Genomic DNA, 19766 nt, shown 5'->3' with positions numbered 1-19766 from the left:
TGGGTCTCCCTCTCCCAATGCAGACGCTCCAACAACTAAGCCACTGGGGCCTGTCGTAGTACATAGTACCACATGTCCATTACCTAGAAGTATGCAACTTCCCTATAGCTAGCAACCGGCCCCGATAGCACAGTTGGTAGAGCGCCCACTTCGGGAGCGATAGAGCGTCCACATCGGGAGCGGTAGATCCAGGGTCAGTCCTGGGTCGAGTCAAACCTAAGACCTTAAAAGAGGAAGTTGTAAACTTCTTTCGGTATTAAGGGGATAGTGCAACGACAGATGCATGGTGGGATTGCAACGATGTATCAGTATGGTGGGATTGCAACGATGTATCAGTATGGTGGGATTGCAACGATGTATCAGTATGGTGGGATTGCAACGATGTATCAGTATAAAGGCTCTGGCGGGGTGCTTACTTGCCTTCGGTGAAGTAGTGAAGCAGCACTAGATAAAAGAGCGGTGAAAATCCTTCCTGCAACAAGAAGGCACATTACATGCACTTTAAGGATTCCTTCGTCGTCATATGACTGAAAAATTGTTAAGTGCGGCGTTAAACCCCAAGCACTCACTCCCTATAGCTAGCCTCCACGGCACAGTACATATGTTACGTCATCTGTAGAAGCTTGTGCCACCTGCTGGAGAAATTTGCCAACCTCTTAGGTGGAAATTATAAAGTGAATCATGGGAAATCTAACTGTAAACGGCTGATACGGACTGACCACACATTAAAACCGAAACTCCGTATTTAATAACTAGGATTTTTTTTTTTGTTCATTGTTGGTATGCAGTTAGGAAACTATTGACTATTTTTATATTTCTTTTTGACTATTTGTTTTGTAATATTTTTTTGACTATTTTCATATTTCCAAGCAACTCTAAAACAATTTCCACGAAGGACACTGTTGTCCTTTTACAAAACTTTCCGTTTTGTCGTAATTTTTTAAAATCTATTTCAACACAACGCGTTTGAATCCCACCATGCATCAGCCGTTTCTGAAACGTTAGCTGTGCAATAGAAAAAGAAAAAAATACATGGCTGCGCACATACGTTACATGGTGTTTTAGAGATGGAACAAAAGTGTAAAGTGCCGTGGAGACTAGCTACAGGAAAGTTGCATACTTCTAGGTAATGGGCTTTTGATTCTACCCCTAAGACTGCGCTAAACACAAAAGACGTTGACATTACTCACGTGCAGTCAACTCGCCGTCTCCTGGCCCCTGTGTATGACGACAACAAAATGACGAGAGCAAAGGCAACTGCGACATCGGCTATCTTCGACATGCTGATCTGAAAACAAACATAAACATAGTTTCAAAAATACAAACACTAACAAGAATAACGTAAGAACTAACTCATTTGAAACACAAATAGAGGCAAGCAATATTGTTTTACCCGCAGTTCTGTCCATAAGGATATGTATAACATATGCTTCAAACAAAACCTTTCTGTACAATGTGATCTTCAGACAGTATTCAGGTTTAGCGAATTGGCGAATTGCATTAACAACAATCATTGCATATAACGCGGTTTAGCCAGTCATCAAATGGTTTCCTATTGTTTGCTCTAACTCATGTTAACATAACATTCACGTTATTCATTTGTTTAGATCCATCTAATAATACGATTCGATAATAACCGCTTATATAACCGTGTTCAATTTTATACGTGACCGGGGAAAATTTCGAACCTTTGGCATGTAACTTACGAACTGTCTTACGTGGGACACATTTCACCAGCAGGCCGCACTCAACGTGTATACCATTTTGGTGGAAGGTATGTAATCTCATGCGAACTTCATGTAAGACAACTCAAACAGCTTTGCCATTTATTGACGCCAATACGTCCTGTATATAACAGAGGATGGGCATATGGAGTATTCCGTTTTCGAGGCTGGGATTGAAAAGAATCTGCCAAGTCTCTTTCTCACCTTAACAATATGAAGATCACCAGAGGTATAAATTCCCAGACATGTCTTCTCTCACAGTTAGATATTGATTCAAATAGAGTTTATAACACCAGATAATGTTTTTAGTGACTTCACATAATCTAAAGTGAGCAAAAGTCATAGATTGAATTTGTTATAACAAAAATGCGCACGCCAGTGTAATCCAATGATTCAAAGCTGGATTATTTACCTGCTTTGTTACTACAACACCATAGTCAAGCGATAAGCCTGTGGAAATAACCCGTGTAGAGTGTGAAAAGTTCATTGCTAACACATATCTGATTATATGTAGCCGATTAACAGATATTTCCTTACTTTGACTCTTCATTATTCAGTATAGGGAATGCGTTTTTTAACATATCGATATATTCAATCTTGTTCATGTTCTAGTCAGAGGGCCGCTTCGGTGGCCTACTGCCGTACGGCATTATGGCGGAAGCAAACCGGGGTTCCTGGCAGACCCTCTCATGTACAGCTTGGGGGGGGGGGGGGGGGGGGAAGGGGGGTGAAGCCAGCGTGAGCTAGGCTGGAACTCATAGCGACCGCGTTGGTGAGAGGCTCCTGTGTCATCAAACAACAAACAACACCTGGTCTCCGTGATATTGAACTATTTCATCAGCTCATTCATTACTTTAAAGACGTTCTGAAATTATTTACATAAACTCGCATATATGGGATTTTAAATGACAACTAATGTATACAGAAAAGGTTTCTAAAGGTTTGGTTAAAGTGGTAAAGTACTGATTGAAAATTGAATATCATATCATGTGAGTCGAGACGTGGTGAATGGCTTTAAATTATCACAGTGCCGCAAATGTTGCTTCGTATAATAAAAGAAGTGAGTGTTAACGGACATGGTCATATAAGAAATTTAGGTATACTTTAGTATTAACACGAAGCACATGGAAGTATGTTTGAACGGACAGTTCTCATCATTGCTCATCCGTACGTATAGGCCGGCAATAAGTTTCAAGTCGTCAAGTCATCCAACCATTTATGTATTAAACCTCAGGCTTCACTGGGATATTGTTATTCGATGATTGAAAGCGTTGTTCCCTAAAGCAGTTTTGTTTTGTACAGAAGGTACGACAATAATAAATAATCAGCATCTTTTAACCAAAATCAAAACACATAGGACTATTTTGACAACTTTGTACACGGTTGTCAAAATAGTTCTACGTATTGTGGGTTTCGTGAAACTTCTCCATAGCGGAATATAGCAACTTTTAATTATTCAAGAAAGGAAAGGTGAATCAATATCCTCGGCAGGAACTTTATATTTTCGTTTTGCTCTAAATAATGCCCTATGTAAGGAGATACGTTTTTTTCCGTATCATCCTGGGGTACATGCACCTCCCATCAAGTGGTTCTGATAAACTCAAAGCAAAATCTAACACATCAACGGCATGACAAACAACTGAAGCTGTCACGACACATCGGGAGGATTTCACTTTCAATCATGCTTTAAATATAGGATATAAACAAGCCTACAAACATGGGCATATTGGCATGTTGATATCTAGCGTATTGGAAACTGTAAAACTGTTTCCAGTTCTTGCCAGTTCTCACCGCCATTTGTCTGCAACTGAAACAGGTCATTTGACATTGAACATGTTGCGCACCCTAACGTTTGACCATAATCATTCGTGCTGACTAATCTCCATTTCAGCTCCTCAAGACAATTTCATATATATTGATTTCTATTATAATATATTGCTTAGCATGCTTATAATAATTACTTATGATTGAACTGTTAGTTTTGGTGTGATAATTTAACAATGGATTAAGTAGCTTTGACAGAATGCTTTGACGGCATTGTTATTCCTACTACAGGCGTTATTAAATTGGAGTGGTAGAATAATAGAAGTATACTAACATTTACAAGCAGTGGTAATGTTTATGGGAGGCGACAAACGCAGTGGCAATGAACTATCCTGTAATTTACCCACACTAATCCTTAGACAATGGAGATCTGTTATGCATCGGGAATCCATCTAAAAGCCAGATTTTTAGTCTACTCAGGGAGTGGAATTATAATATTAACAATCGTTGGCCTATACTTAAATTCACTGATTTAAACTTTGATATTTTCAATATCTATTGTAACGTTATTTCTTCGGATTATCGGATTATCTCTGTTGTGCAATTAGGTAAGCTCTATTTTATACTAACAGAGAGCTAGGTTTGTAATTGAGTAATTGGCCACTACTGTCAAACGTCTAAGGCCTCAGGGCTAGGGAACATCCGGCAGATGCCATTAGGCCTCGTCGCCCGCCGATTGTCCTCGGGATATCAATGTTAAGGTTTGAAAATTGACTTCACTCTAAAGTCTGGAGCATCGACTTCAACTTAATGGTACATTTTATATTACTACCTACATGACAAGAGACTGCTATTCGCTGTGTTTTTGGCAGACATATATAGTTACAGCGGTGAGAGGTGTTACTGACTGGTTTAAAATCAGTCGTTAGAATATTAACCGGGATGGTCCTTATAACAGCGATCCATCGAGGAGCAAACATCCGACGGAAGTGACGCCAAGATGTCTGCTTGTACAAAACAGCGTATACCGCTGCTTGTATATTATATAGATAGTCTACCGATAATACTATGTACATGTATTTCACTCCATTATGGTACAGCCCATGTTTGCAGCATTTATCCAAAGTAATCAATCAATCAACACCCTGGCCATATCCCCTGTCTTTTGACACATTTGGGCCTTCAGCTTCGGGGCGGCTACGTCATCAATGTAATGATCAGCACTCCACTGAGCAAATATGCGTCACGAACTGCTGTCCGAGTTCGGAACTAATGATAAATGCGCGTTTTAGCGGCGCCCGGCTGTTTTTAAAAGTGGACCGCAACGGGAGTCCGGAAAGTGGACGAGGATTAATTAATCCGTCTGTCGGCTAAACTAAGATTATCAATAAACAGAACAAACATGACCCTGACTGAAATGTAATAGTCCTCGTTACGGCTCCATTTCTGTGGAATGACAACTGCATTTGCGGTGAGCATCTGTCAACTACCTCTCTCCAGGGAGAATCGAAAAATATTTACTGTGCACACAAATGAGAGCGTTGAATATCCGGTAGATGTTTGCGTTGAAAACAGTGTCAAAGTGATTGTGTGTAAACCGGCAATTCCAACTCACAACGCCATATTCGAGTCTACACAGTCGCTTCCAACAATCCCCGGCCAATTATCATACAAAAGTTTCTATTCGTAAACTTGTCATTTGTGCATCGTGAATTTCTGTCACCCATGATTTGTGGACCATAAACAGTTAATAACTGTAAGCCTAAGGGTGAATATCATTGGCTTTATCACCTGGTGACACGGAAGCGATACCTGCCACAGCTACTCTGTCTCAGTCAATACAGACTGTGTGTGAAAAGCTAACGTGTTTGATCAGATTCCGCCTCATCGGTACCGATATGCCCTGAACGTATGGATAACTCAGTACAAATAAAACGTATACGGCCAAGTGAATAAAAGGCAAAACAGCTATGGCAGTGTGATAACTGGTATCTGGTTACACATAACCTGTGAAACACTATAGGCAGATCTACTATTGCCATTTCTTGTATGCAGTTAAAAAGTCAAACAGTAAATAACGTAGACATATATCAACATACGTCTTTCTGGCAATTAACCTCTATAACATAAACTCTTCATGCCATAAAATTACATCGGCCTACTAGCAAATAACTAATCCCAACTCGAAACGGATATATGCGTCAAACAGACATTCGTATACCAGCGGTCAACCAAATTGGACATTCCAGGTCAATAATCGCAAAGCCAATCACAAAACCACCCGGTCTCGTTACCCTTCTCAGCTGATCTTCCTGCATGGTGCTTCTTAGACATGAGGCGATCAGATGACATTCTACAAATTGTACCATCCCTCAGAATGTGCCAAGTGAATGCCTAATAGAAAACAGGTACATGAAAAATACATGTACTTAATATCTTTACTTCAAATCATATACCCACCGATTTCACGATGCTACAAAATCAAAGAAAAACAAAAAATCAAAAAAACTCTGCGCCATTCCTACCCGTGATCGACTTCATGTTTTCTGATTTATTTCTCATGTCCTAAACTCATCTGACTTCAGAGCCAAATTAACAAGAAATTCTGACTAAAATAAAAATTTGCATGTTAGGGCAGAAGGCGCAGAATCAATGACGATATGTGCCATAGTTTTATTTACTCCCGTTTATAACTCGGGGCTAATGGTTGAATTGATAGTCATCAATTTTCAGTGAATGTCAATGAAATGAACACAGATACTTATCTGTGTTCATTTCATCGACATTCACTGAAAATTGATGACTGCTTTTCTCTTACATGCTACCAGCTTTATTTACTATTTAAGTAATTAGTTAGAACACCCTATCACACTACGAGTGATATGTACATGTCGAACCTTTTGCCTCGTTCCATTTAGACAGATGTATGTATTAACTACATGTGTATTGCGCAAAACCCATTGTGCTGACAGTAATACTACTTACATTTCAAGCAAACGAAAACTGTACGTAATGATACTGGCAATGTATTAACCGTTGACAAAAGATAAGTTTGTTTTCCAGTTGAAACCAATTATTTCATGACACACAGCTATAATTTTCGGTAAAGAAAAAGAATAAAATTACAAGATTTCGTGATAAAAATGCAAAATAATATAAATAGATAAGGATTTCATGAGTCTAATTAGTTTCTGAAAGGTTCTTTTCATGTCAGAATTTCAAATTTAAACCCAAGGTTTCTTCACAAAACTGTGAGTGGCCTTTGTTACTGCTTCGACTGCTTTCTTGCTTCTTTGGTGGAACATATTCTTTGGTGCAACATATTCTCATTTCAAGTATGCTTCCCAAGATCAAAAAACAAGAAGACTCTCCCCTTACCCCCAAAGAAAAGAAAAACCAAAACAAGAACAACAATGCGGAATGTAGATAAAAACTAAGAAGCTTTGGTAAAGTGGTAGCTGGTTCTCTTGCCTATCATGATTACGATTTATGGTAAGCAGGTAAACAAGCATGGTGTCGCGGTTAGAAAGAATACAGATGTAATGATATTTTTGGTGGAGGCGATATTAATCCAATAAGATCTCATACCTGGAATATTTGCTCTCTACTAGTCCATGTGCTATTAATATATCGGAACAGATGTTTTAAGATTTCCATTTAGTTTTACGCAGCTATAAGAGGCAATTGTCTGGACGAGGCAATGTACCAGAAGCTGGACAAGTGACGATTATTTAGAACTCCTCGCTCTTTACAGTCGAGAAATTTGATATTAAGTTTCATATCCTCAGGAAATGCCTGGCGTTTATCAGAAATCAAGGGCGATATCCATTATCTTCCGGTCATTTATTATAAACAGGAGCTTTATCAGCGTGGCCCTTGTGTGGGTGGAACACCAAGGCGGTGTTGACTCGCACACTCTGGCCAATTGTACATGGTTAAAAGACGCGGGTCTATAACTCGCTGAGCCATAAATTCCGATGTCTGAACTGCCCTTCCACAGCAGACAGAGAGTTGAACGACCGGGACTGCCGACCAGGCTGTTTGAGGAGAAAAGGACCACCGCAATGACCATGCACACCTCCATGGTGTGTGAAAGAAAAGCAGATGGATTCATGGTCCCGTCTTTACTCCCTCTCAGTATGATGGAATTTACCGATAATGCTTTAAAGTTTCGCATCAGACACTCTGTTTGACATTGTACATGAACAAATAATAAGGTTTCGTAATCTACAAGAAAGTTTTACATTAAAAATAATAATCCTGACATTTAAAAGATATCACAAAACTTCTTCTTCAGTATGAAAAGGTATAACAATTCCTTAAATCACCTATAAATGATGGTCTGCTTTCTAGGTTAGAGACGGGAATTGAATCTAATTACGCGCGCTCCTGCATACTTTCTGCGCCAGTCAAATCTTTCTGTCTTTTCTTTTTATGTTAAAGATGTCTCAGTCAATGTCTGCGGAGAATTATCCACTCTAATCCTCCTCGGTAATTTTTCCCAGAAATCCAGCATTTGCTCTGTGGGCATGTGCTAAAACTCGCATGCTGCATTAAACATTTAGCTGGTGCTCGTGAGCATAACTGAAATTTATGTACATAGCATAATTATACTACAGCGCAGGCATTCGTCTGAATCGCAATTTATACCGTCACGGGTTCAAAAGTCAAATACACATTGATTTCCGTAATAAATGTAACAGGAATGATGGCTTTAAATAAAGATGAAACCATACAGATATAATTTATTTATTTAATGAATGTTTATTGCCATACGTAAAATATGTGGGAAGGAGACAATCACCACCCTGTCAGGTATCTGAATTACCTACTGACAAGTATTGGTCACAGCGTTAGACAGAACTGACGATGATGAAAACAACGATGATGAAGAGAGTTCACACAGAGTCACAGAGGGATATTCAACCTTGCTCTCGTGTCAGCTGACACGAAAGTGTTAGTGCGAAAAGTGCGCCTTATTTCGTTAAAGCGTGGAGAACCTTAAGAACCATTGCTAAGTCTCTGTCGGTAATAAAGCCAGGATGGTGAAATATTATATCTGACACTAGCCAAGTTTATACTTCATCGTCGAATAGTCCATGCTGTCTGCAAAAGGTATTTGGATAGAGATGTACGTGTAAGACACACTGGCACAAGATATACCGCGTAAGGTGCTTACAGTGAATTGGAATTGGCTATTTATCAAGTGTATTAATCTAATTGTCTCCTCGCTATCTCACAAAGGCCCCTAGGAATGGACTGAAAAGGTAGACCACATCATTGGCTTGTGATATACAGGTACTAATGACTTGTCTCTCTTTGTTCGGGGTTACTGATTATCCCGTCAGAACATGACTGACATTTAATCTCTCACCTTCAGAGACCTCGGTGGCACAACCTTGACGGTAAGATCGGGTTTCAGGCGTTGGACCCCGTCAACATGCGCATGGTAGAAAAAGATCTCTCCATTGTGAACAAAAAGCTTTGGGTTTCATGGTTTATCAACATTGGCAGGACTCATGGATTTTGGTATCCTATAAAGCTGTCTTAAAATATTTCTTTCAATGGATGAAGAAAATAATTATTAGCATCTTCGCAGAAAATACTTGTAGCTTATCATTGTAGAGACAAATAACAGCCAGCATTCTGACATTAATTGACAGAAGTCTCAGTGTTATGTAGGCTGTGTTTACCACCCTGAAATGTCCAATGAGGGGTTCAAACATCAGTTATCTGGCTCGTGGGGCATAGTTGCACAGCCGATATCATGGGTGAAACCTGCCTTACCTGAAAGCATCACGCCACGAACAGAGCGGCTTCCCTCTAAATATGGTAGATCCATTATTCTTTCGAAGATGTTCTCAGCTTAATTGTTGGCCTACAACTTCTGACATGGAGGTTCATCAATTAGAATTAAGGGGTTTCTAGGAAATTGGTACCACTGAAAACACATGTTTTCCATTCCAGGAAAGACTGGATTATCGGTAGCTTTTAATACCATATAAAGTCTATATCTACTCGACAGGGTAACATGTCCATGCCACCTGTCAACCCCGTTGTAATCATCGCCCAGGTCAATAACTAAAAGATCGTATCAACATCCATGCATTTGTCATCCTCACACTTGTTACTTGCAGGGAGAAACCTATTGATGCTTGTATAACAAAAGTCAAAGAAAGTCAAAATATGAAGAAAAGTTCATCGTAACGATAACTGAAAAATACTTTTAAGAGTGTTGAAAGACATTCAAATATTTGAATACAATGGTGGGCTTTATGAGCCATACTGGCGGTATCTAGGAACTCTGACGTCACATCACCATTTTTTCCTGATGTTCACTAGAAGGAAGGAATTTTTGGGAACATTATTTCAGTAATCTTTGACTCATGGGTAAAAAGAGTCATTCCAACATTCAGTGTCGTGATTAGAGTTGGATAAACTTCCTATAACGTCAGAGTTCCTACCACCTGATGATATGGTCCATAGAGCCTACCTTAGAAGTCGAATGTTTGAGTGCCTTTAACTCTATTCACAAAATGTAAAAAAAAAAAACTAACGAAAGTATATTTATGCATAGTTTTAAATGGTCTATTTAGTGATGCCTGCTTCGATTTTGAGAGGTCTATTCCTTTAAAACATTTTGCACACAACTATAATAAGGAACAGCAAATACTGCAAGGAGAGTACTGGAGGTTTTTTGGCGTGACCTTGGTTAATCAGGCTTGCGGCAAATCTGAACTTCATCACATAACTACATTTCGGTATTTTGCTATCTATAAGAATGGGATATTAATTATGTCAGAATTGGCACTATCTGTGTGGCCAGTGTCATTTTGGAGCGGAAGTGGGCATGTTTGATTCACCCCTAGGGTATACACTGGTCATATATCATTAACATACCATACTGTGAAGAAAATGTTTTTTCAGTAGCTTCGTTCTGCATACAAATCGGTACAGTTTGAATTAGTTTGAATAGCTAAATGTTCCCGATAACAGTAACACCAATTCCGTCAAAATAGTACTCATAATTCGTACAACTCTCTCCAGTTGTAAGTGGGAATGTCCAGCAGCAATAAACAATTTTTAAACGCAGAAAGAATCGCTTATACCAACGAAACTGCCTACTCTGTCAATATTTGGTTTAACATACACTGTAGTTATTTGACGATTAAACAGTGAGCGGATTTTGACTGGAGAATACAAAACATCTAACCGTGTCGTGGAGAATGTACATCTGACAATGACGTATATGAAAGAATGCAGGAGCAGCGAAATAGCTGTCTTTTCCAAACGTCGCGTTAGAATTTGTGAGTCATTGGCTAGTGTCCATCTAAGATAAAAGCCATTTGATACTTGATACTTCGTGATACTTCAGACGGTTCGCCAAGAACAACTATCTTTAGGTTCTATGTACATATGACATAAAGAAAACGGCCAATTAGCATGTGGTCTTTCCGGAGAAAAGTGGAGATTAACTTGTAACATTTAGAAATACTGAAATATTTCCACTTGCATTGTGCATACTTAGCTCTTCACAGATCGTTTAGAAAAGATGGGGCTTTTCAACCCGCTGTACACGTACTTTGTTGGGCACGTTTGTATTTACGTTTGAACGCCGTCTGATACATCCGGCATCAAGCGACTGGAGCGCATATGGGCGTAATGATTCCATGGTCATTATGTGTGTTGTGCTGGGAAGGAGAAGCAATGAACGCTTTGCCGTCACAACATTGTTGAATGCTGAAGGCATTTTCACTGTAGCGGGCAACTAAATGCAGTCTCTGCATACTTGTTAAGTATAATCCCCATCTAAGTGTTGACAGGTGGGTGGCCAGAAGAAGGTGATTAAGGTACAGCAATTAGGCTCAAATCTCGCTGAAATACCTTTTCTGCCGGGTTTATTTCACCAGTGACCTCAAACAACTTTTTCTACACCTTCATTTTTCGGTCTGAATAAAATTCTTTGTGCTTTACTTGCGTAATGTGATCAAGTAACGCGAATCTGACATTAACTATACATGTTTCAAGGGCAAAGAAAAGTCCTAGAGATTGATTGTTGTTTAACACATTACTAACGAATGTCTGTGTATCTAATGTTACATATAAGCATACATATACTGGAAATCAGAGCATATATCATGACAAGACAGAAGTCATGTTTGATACCAGATGTAATACTCAATGTTCCTGGGTATGTAAACTTTTGCCGTATGGACAACAACAATCATCTCCAAACTCCAAACGGGGTTGGAAGCAATACAACATTTTCGTAGAAAACCAGAAGTCATAAAAGAATAACAAATAAACGTAGAGCCAAGTGTAATAATCAGAAACATAGACGACAGTGAACTGTTGATAATTGATCAAAGATAATCGGTGAAATATGTCCTCGGGATACGTTCTGATCTCTATTCTGAGGGTTTTATTCTGGTTTTTGATGATGATGATGATCACGTTGAATTAATCTTGAATGTGATAAAATGTATGATTGTGCTTTCAGAAAATACTCATAAAACATGGGTTAAGAAAACTGTTACTTACAAAATGAGAGGGACTCTTGAAAAAGAGTCTCTCGAGACTCATGGGTTTAGTGGCGAAGGCTGGAGTCAAAACGTGATTCACAACAGACCACAAAGGCGGTAAGTGAGTAGGATCCTCTCGAGTACTGCTATCTGAGAAGGGATAGCTCGTCTAGTTATAATTCGCATTTTGTCTTTTGTCATAAAAACTACTCGAGATCAGATTACTGTTGTATCTATAACATATAAACGTCCAAGAAGATTGTATTTGAATTATTTGTTACTTTCTTTCTAAGACACCAGAATGGAATCCGAAACTTGCGTTTTCTACGGGAATCGGATGGCAAGGCTCGTCCAATCAGATCAGGCAATGTTAAATCTGGGCGTCGCATCAGACATGCATATACAAATCGTCAGGCGCTACACGAAGTTTTACCGTAATAAGTCAAAAGGCAAGGAAAAAATTGGGAGAATGTATGCTGATGTCGTGTCCAACATGCCGGCCTTGATTCCTGTACAGACCAACACATCACCCATGTCGAATATACAAACAGAAGACAGATATTTCTAGAACATTTCTCGAAGGCAGCTTTCGTGGGAGACTATGAGTCATTTAAAAGTAAGGCCACGTGTTTAAATCACGTTCCTTTTGGAAATGCTTCTTGATGAGGTTTAAAGACTTCCCTTGAGGCATGTAATCTAGGCGTTAGAATAGACATTCGTCAACCAAAATGGACGTTCCAGATCAATATTCCCAAAACAACATTCCCAACAATATTCCCAAAATCAGTATATATGATATACCTTCTTTCATCTGTAAACCTGAATACCATCATAGAAGTAGTGCAAAGAATTAAATTTGTAAATTAATACAAACAAACATGTCATATACACTATGTGTAACAATTTACCTCCCACATGAATAAACATAAATTGAAGACGTTTTATAAATACGAAGATAGAGAAACAGTTGCTCAAAGCCAGAATGTAAACATAATACAAGAGTGTCCTAAGTGTCACTACTTATTGGCACCTATGACTAGATATGTGGTACGTTAGCCAATGAGAAGGAAATTCTTTACATTGCTGATTTAATTTGAACAGCTTATTAGTCAACAGACTTCTAGGACTAAATTACAAGACTAGACGTAAAAAAATTAGGGTTATAAAGCCCTGCTAACAGTCATACAATGAGATCGGGCTACAACTACCTGATCTTTTTCATGCGGACATGGCGGTACCAATGCATTGGGACTGTGTTTTCGCCTACATACAATCGTAAAAAATCACCATGCGGTCAACAAGAACCAAGAAAAAAACCAAGAGTTTTTTTCTCGTCTGAGAATATTTTTTTCAAAGTAATACTGTTTGTGGATGCCGATAGAGGACATTTCGCTACATCTCTACCTCACCTTGTATTAGAAAGGTTCAGGTAACGAGTTTGCGAATGGTCCTCTATCGGCTTCCATAGTTGCCATAGATGTTCATATAAACATAGGTAAATGAAAGGCTGATATACACCCCCAACGATTCAGTGCTAGTTAAATCAATGTTATTAGACTGTCTGTTACCAATTTATTATTTGGCTACTTGTATATATGACTGATTCTAGATGACATTAAGTTTCCACCAGCTTAAGAACGCGAATGAGATTTCCCAGCATGCACTGTGGTAAACACCTCTTGATACAGTCATGAACTTTATTCACTAACAGTGAGTGGTGGAATTCATTTCAGCCGATGCATGCATAATCATTATAATTCGTTACTACCCCCTGCTTGTAGAGCTTGTTATTAACACTTTAAAGTCATTATGCCACATGTCGAAAATCGAAGCAATATTGGAGTCAGTGGTACATTACGTACACAGATCATACACAATCGGCTACAGAGCCATGGTCATTCGGAGCTGAGCAGACCGGTAATGACAGCAAATCAAGTGATGATAGCGCAGATGTGCCGCGTCAGTCTCGTGGGAGATGTAGGTGAAGGAGAGAAACACGTGGCCAGCTGACTGAATCTGTCACCGTCTGCTCGGAGAGAATGACCACACCGACGAACCAACAATTCAGAAGACAGATGAGAATTAGTTCGCCAATGATCTGTCATTAATTAGAAAGGTTTATACTAAGCGGGGGTTTAATCGTCAGATGCCCTTTTCACCCAGGAGGAACACATTAGTGGGCGTGGTCTGGCAACAATCATATACCTCATCGATGATAATCAAGTGACTAGCGTGTAGGTGAAGCAAACAATATACAATCTGTCGATGTATACGACTACATCGAATCGGAGACCAAATGAATATGCATATTGCCTACAGTAAATATTTCAGTGTTTCCAAACAATAGTCTCATTAAATAAAAAGCAACAATGGTGATTTCATACCCACCTTACTTAACCCCCATTCCATTGAACTAGGATGGTTATTAATACTTTAGGCCCAAACTGATATCTTTCTATTAACCTCTGTTTTTGTCTTCAGCATTTACTTTCGAACATATGAAGGAATCTCTGCTGTTGGGAACAGCCTAGCGGATTTTCTAAAGTGTTTAACTGATCTACCAAAGAACTCGAGGTCAGCATATTAACCAAATATGGAAATGGAAATGACGTACAAAAAACAAGATTAGTGAACAGACATGTTCGGATATATATGTAGTAAGTCAGAGAAACACAGACGTTTGCAAGTCATTAAAGATGGCACTTCAAAAGGCTGAAGAAATCAAAGTATAGAATAAAATAGAGCAGCACTGAACGTGGCTCAAAATGCTGCATTATATCGATTAGGAAATGATCAGAAAAACATCGCTTGGATAACTCCAGACCAAAATATGCATTCGGGTTCTGGCAAACACCTTGCTAATTCGAGGCACTTGTAATAATCTGTGATCACGTGAACAAATCATAAGCTGGAGGAAAAAAACGCCGACATGAATGTTTATGAGAGGAGAGAATGAGAGGCGTGAAGTCTGATCTTGATTCATTAAAATCTGTGTTGGGTTTTCGCGGAAGTGTGATGGAATTGTAATGTCAATGTTGTTCTTTGAAAATCTCTTTCAAAGGTAGCTATAATAAAAACCTGCTTCTGTTACCAGCTGTTGACGAGCCTTGAGATAACAGCCGTAAGGCTAAACTGTTTCTGTTACCAGCTGTTGACGAGCGCTGTGATAGAAGACGTAAGGCTAAACTGTTTCTGTTACCAGCTCTTGACGGGCGCTGTGATTGAAGACGTGAGGCTAAACTGCTTCTGTTACCAGCTCCTGACGAGCGTTGTGATAGAAGACGTGAGGCTAAACTGTTTCTGTTACCAGCTGTTGGCGAGCGCTGTGACTGAAGCCGTGAGGCTAAACTGTTTCTGATACCAGCTGTTGACGAGCGTTGAGATAGCAGCCGTGAGGCTAAACCGTTTCTGTTACCAGCTGTTGACGAGCGCTGTGATTGAAGGCGTGAGGCTAAACTGCTTGTTACCAACTGTTGACGAGCGTTGTGATAGAAGACGTGAGGCCAAATTGTTTCTTTTATCAGCTGTTGACGAGCGCTCTGATAGAAGACGTGAGGCTAAACTGCTTCTGTTACCAGCTGTTGACGAGCGCTGTGATAGAAGACGTGAGGCTAAACTGTTTCTGTTACCAGCTGTTGACGAGCGTTGAGATAACAGCCGTGGGGCTAAACTGTTTCTGTTACCAGGTGTTGACGAGCATTGTCGTAGCAGCCGTAAGGCTAAACTGTTTCTGTTACCAGCTGTTGATGAGCGCTGTGATAGAAGACGTAAGGCTAAACTGTTTCTGTTACCAGCTGTTGAGGAGCGCTGAGATAGAAGACGTGAGGCTAAACTGTTTCTGTTACCAGCTGTTGACGGGCGCTGAGATAGCAGCCGTGAGGCTAAACTGCTTCTGTTACCAGCTGTTGACGAGCGCTGTGATAGAAGACGTGAGGCTAAACTGTTTCTGTTACCAGCTCTTGACGAGCGTTGAGATAACAGTCGTGAGGCTAAACTGTTTCTGTTACCAGCTGTTGACGAGCGTTGAGATAACAGCCGTGAGGCTAAACTGTTTCTGTTACCATCTGTTGACGTGCATTGTCGTAGCAGCCGTGAGGCTAAACTGTTTCTGTTACCAGCTGTTGACGAGCGCTGTGATAGAAGACGTGAGGCTAAACTGTTTCTGTTACCAGCTGTTGACGGGCGCTGAGATAGCAGCCGTGAGGCTAAACTGTTCCTGTTACCAACTGTTGACGGGCATTGTGATAGCAGCCATAAGGCTAAATTGTTTCTGTTACCAGCTGTTGACGAGCGCTGTGATAGAAGACGTAAGGCTAAATTGTTTCTGTTACCAGCTGTTGACGAGCGCTGTGATAGAAGACGTAAGGCTAAACTGTTTCTGTTACCAGCTGTTGACGAGCGTTGTGATACACTAAGTTAAGGAATTGCATGAAAGCGTTAGCGTGAAGGATTGCAGAGACAACGTTGCACACGGCGTTGATAACAACTAGCGCAGTGAGGCCAGATACAGAACGTCTGAAATGAGTTCAAAGAATGTCGGAATGTAGGAGTTTTGTTTTTACGTTGGAATCACTTCTGTAGCTTTAGAAATCGGGGATCACACTTGTAGCTAAGGCTTGTCAAAAGAAAGTCCATGCATGGAGAAAGAATAATTCAGTCTCCATTGATGAAAATGGAATCGAATGGAATAGAAAGGTAGCATTTCATAAATGTAACTGCTTGCCACTTATAGATAGACGATTAACAAATTTAATTACTTATTCTGAAACTCCTTAAAGGGAAAGAGAATCGATGCTGATTGGCTGATTTCCAGTGTTAAATCTTGCAGCCTTGGTCATGCTTGAATAAATGTACCATACATGAAATTCAGCTTAGGCAAGGCATAGCCTGGACTTGCCTATCTCTCACATAAGTCAGTCGGAATCGATTCTGTATCCCTTTAAACCCTCTTCTTGTGACTTTTCCTTATATTTCCTCGTGTGCCACGTAGAGCCTAATTTTGTATTAAGATTCCAGAATCCAATTGTTCGAAAAACCAATTTCATTATATTGTTTGAATCCTCCTCCAACCTGTTAAAAGATCATGTTTTTCTATGTTTGGGGTTCGAATAATAAACTTTAACAGTCTTGTTAGCCAGTAGAATGTAGTACACTTGAAGAAAGAAAGATCGACACCTACGAAGGCTATTTTACACGTCACTGTTGGTGGTGTAAAAGGTGGTTATTTGAAAAGCCATGACTTTGGACTGACATCAATGGAAGTTAGCAGAATAGCCCAGATAGTTTCTTTTGCAATCCTGAAACTAATAAATCGATATAATGAGGAGGTGTGTTTGTGTGCTATATCGCCATATATATGTTCTGAGGCCACTTGAACATAGCCCAATTGTCCTGATGGTAAACCGCTTTAACACATTGTTACTGAGATGATTCAGGCGGATAGTGTGAAAGTGGACCACAGAAAAACTTTCTTATTGCTGAAAGCGCAATGATTGTAGTAAAATATAAAACAACAACTGTTTGTGTCAGAGTATCATGGTTTGACTGCTGATGGCAACACAATCACATAAAAAAATTGATGATATTTTAGACATTCGATCAGTTTGCTCGCATTTGAACGTGTATCGTCACATGCAGTGGTACTGACAACCCAAATGGGGTGTACAGATTGTTACAATCTTTCACAATAAAGGTTTGGCTTAAGCCATATGGCTATCAACAATGAGTTCCAGTGTATGGAAATAACTTGGAATAGCGATGCGTTCTTTATAGTAAAAAAAAGGTAAGAGCATCAGCGATGTTTACGGACATCCCGCACTGAAACTGTGTTTGAACCAAATTTAAATTACTGCAAGTAGAAAAATAAGAACCGAACAGTTCCATTAGAGTAAAGAGTAAATAATACTTCGTTCTAACAATTTTTTGTCTCTGTAAGGATGCAATAAATTTAGCTTAATTTAAGAATGGGTGTATTTTATGAGTGTAATTCTAGATTATGGCTCAGTTAGGTTTTTCCTAGTCTTAGCTAAAGTAAACCGCAGGGCATCAGTATGTGTAACAATGTAAATCGGATGTTAGGATTAAACAGAAATAATGTTTACCTGGAATAAACTACAAAGTGGATATTTTAGAAGGTTTGAGCCCTTACTGTTAGAAAGTAAATACAACCTGTTTCATTTTTTCACTCTTTCCGGGAATTTTCGTGTCTTTTGTGACGTTTAAGTTGTAAATCAATTAATGACGTATAGGCGTCCTGCTGTACAGAACAGTGTGAATTCTGTCAGGAGCCACGATTTTAAAGAATGGCATCCTCCATTATAAACTCCTCGTACATGATCACGGCAGTGCTGGGGGTATAATAATGGTCTAATGCACATAATCCTAGCAAAAGTGTGCTATGAATCATGAAGGAATAAAATAACCGAGAAATTTTCTAACTTCTCTCTATCACTAGCAACCCACTCGCAAAGCGAGAAATTGAGAACACACAATCGAAAGCCCCGGGTTAGGCTTAACGGGTTTTATAGGCAGTGGAAATACAGTCATAAATTACATTACAAAATAAGTTTTTTCATCCTCGTAAAAGTTGCAACGACACCAGCCCACCATACTTTATTACGAACTCTCTGGATCATTGAAAATGACAAATAGGATTCGTTTAATACTCTGTCTAATGTCACAATACGAAGTAAAGGCATTTCCACATTGATTCCACATTATCATTTAGCGAATGTCACTTATCAATGTCTCTTCTTAATAAGTTCTGTGATAAATGTCTGCATTCGTTACTTCATGTGATAGAACTGATTTCATTTGGTTATCTTAATAATAGGTACACCCTCTACATATAGTAATGAGAGTTTCTTACCTTCACTTCCTAATGTAGAATGGGCCCGAGAGCACCACTACTTCTCTGACCAGTCTATAGAGTTGTTTGTGTGTTAAAAACAGAGTATCCTCCAAACAAGAACCACAACGTTTATCTTCTGCTTAGTCTTGAAAATATCTCCGTGAATCCGTATCCGAACTGGAAAAACTTTTGTTTCTGGATTATCTTTTCATCCAATGCGGGGAACAAAAAATTACGACACAAAATTACAAACCGGGTTCAAAATGTGCTAACAAAATTAAACTTTCTTTCGCAGGTCTGAAAGCAACTTTGAAACTCCCTGGTGCTTCACTGTTCTGATATTGGTAAGAACGTCCCACTACACATTGACCTGCCCTGTTATACCTTACTTCGCTCGTCTTCAGATCACCGAGTCGTGGGGTTGCTGCTCGCCGCGGAGGGACTAGTGTACCAGACTGTCGCCAAGGCTGTGAAGCTGTGTGGATCGTTACTGCGAACTACCCAGTATCCTCCTCTCTCCACCATTTATATTAGACGTGTAACGCTCTGCTTCCTCCCACAAACCACGGCTCTCGCTCCGCACGGTGTTGCAACAAAGCTGCTTGTCCATTTAATCGTGCCGTTTCACGTCCCCAATTCCACTGATGGTGTTTGTTGTGTACCACTGAGCATTAAACCTTCCAGAGATACACCGGACTGTTTCGTGAATCATGGCGTTTAGAATAAAGTGTACGGAGGAGAATAAAAAGGCCAAAAATTTAAACAACTTATGTAACGCTGGTATATGATTATGGATAAACGATTGTGACAAAGACTCCAAAAAGAACAGTGTGGATGTAAATTTGGATACCAGTGCCAGTTGGACTTCTGCTGAATTTACTCTTTCTGCGTTCTATTAATTTTTGT

At 39.6% G+C, this 19766-nt stretch overlaps 1 protein-coding gene across 1 annotated transcript in view; it reads right to left on the bottom strand.

Annotated features, from left to right (window-relative positions):
* LOC135468957 (elevenin-like) overlaps nucleotides 1-19301 on the bottom strand; it is a 29421-nt gene extending 10120 nt beyond the window's left edge. The window contains exons 1-2 of the mRNA XM_064747450.1: nucleotides 18879-19301; nucleotides 1191-1288 (exon numbers count right to left, since the gene is read on the bottom strand). Of these exons, the coding sequence (XP_064603520.1) occupies nucleotides 1191-1282 (92 nt within the window). The 5' untranslated portion in view covers nucleotides 1283-1288; nucleotides 18879-19301. The remainder of the gene's footprint in view (nucleotides 1-1190; nucleotides 1289-18878) is intronic.
* Between the last annotated feature and the right edge of the window lie 465 nt (nucleotides 19302-19766).

Source organism: Liolophura sinensis, chromosome 6 (genome assembly GCF_032854445.1).
Source record: "Liolophura sinensis isolate JHLJ2023 chromosome 6, CUHK_Ljap_v2, whole genome shotgun sequence".
Lineage (NCBI taxonomy): Eukaryota > Metazoa > Mollusca > Polyplacophora > Chitonida > Chitonidae > Liolophura > Liolophura sinensis.
Note: the sequence above shows the minus strand (reverse complement) of the source record. Positions and strands in the feature narration are given on the sequence as shown.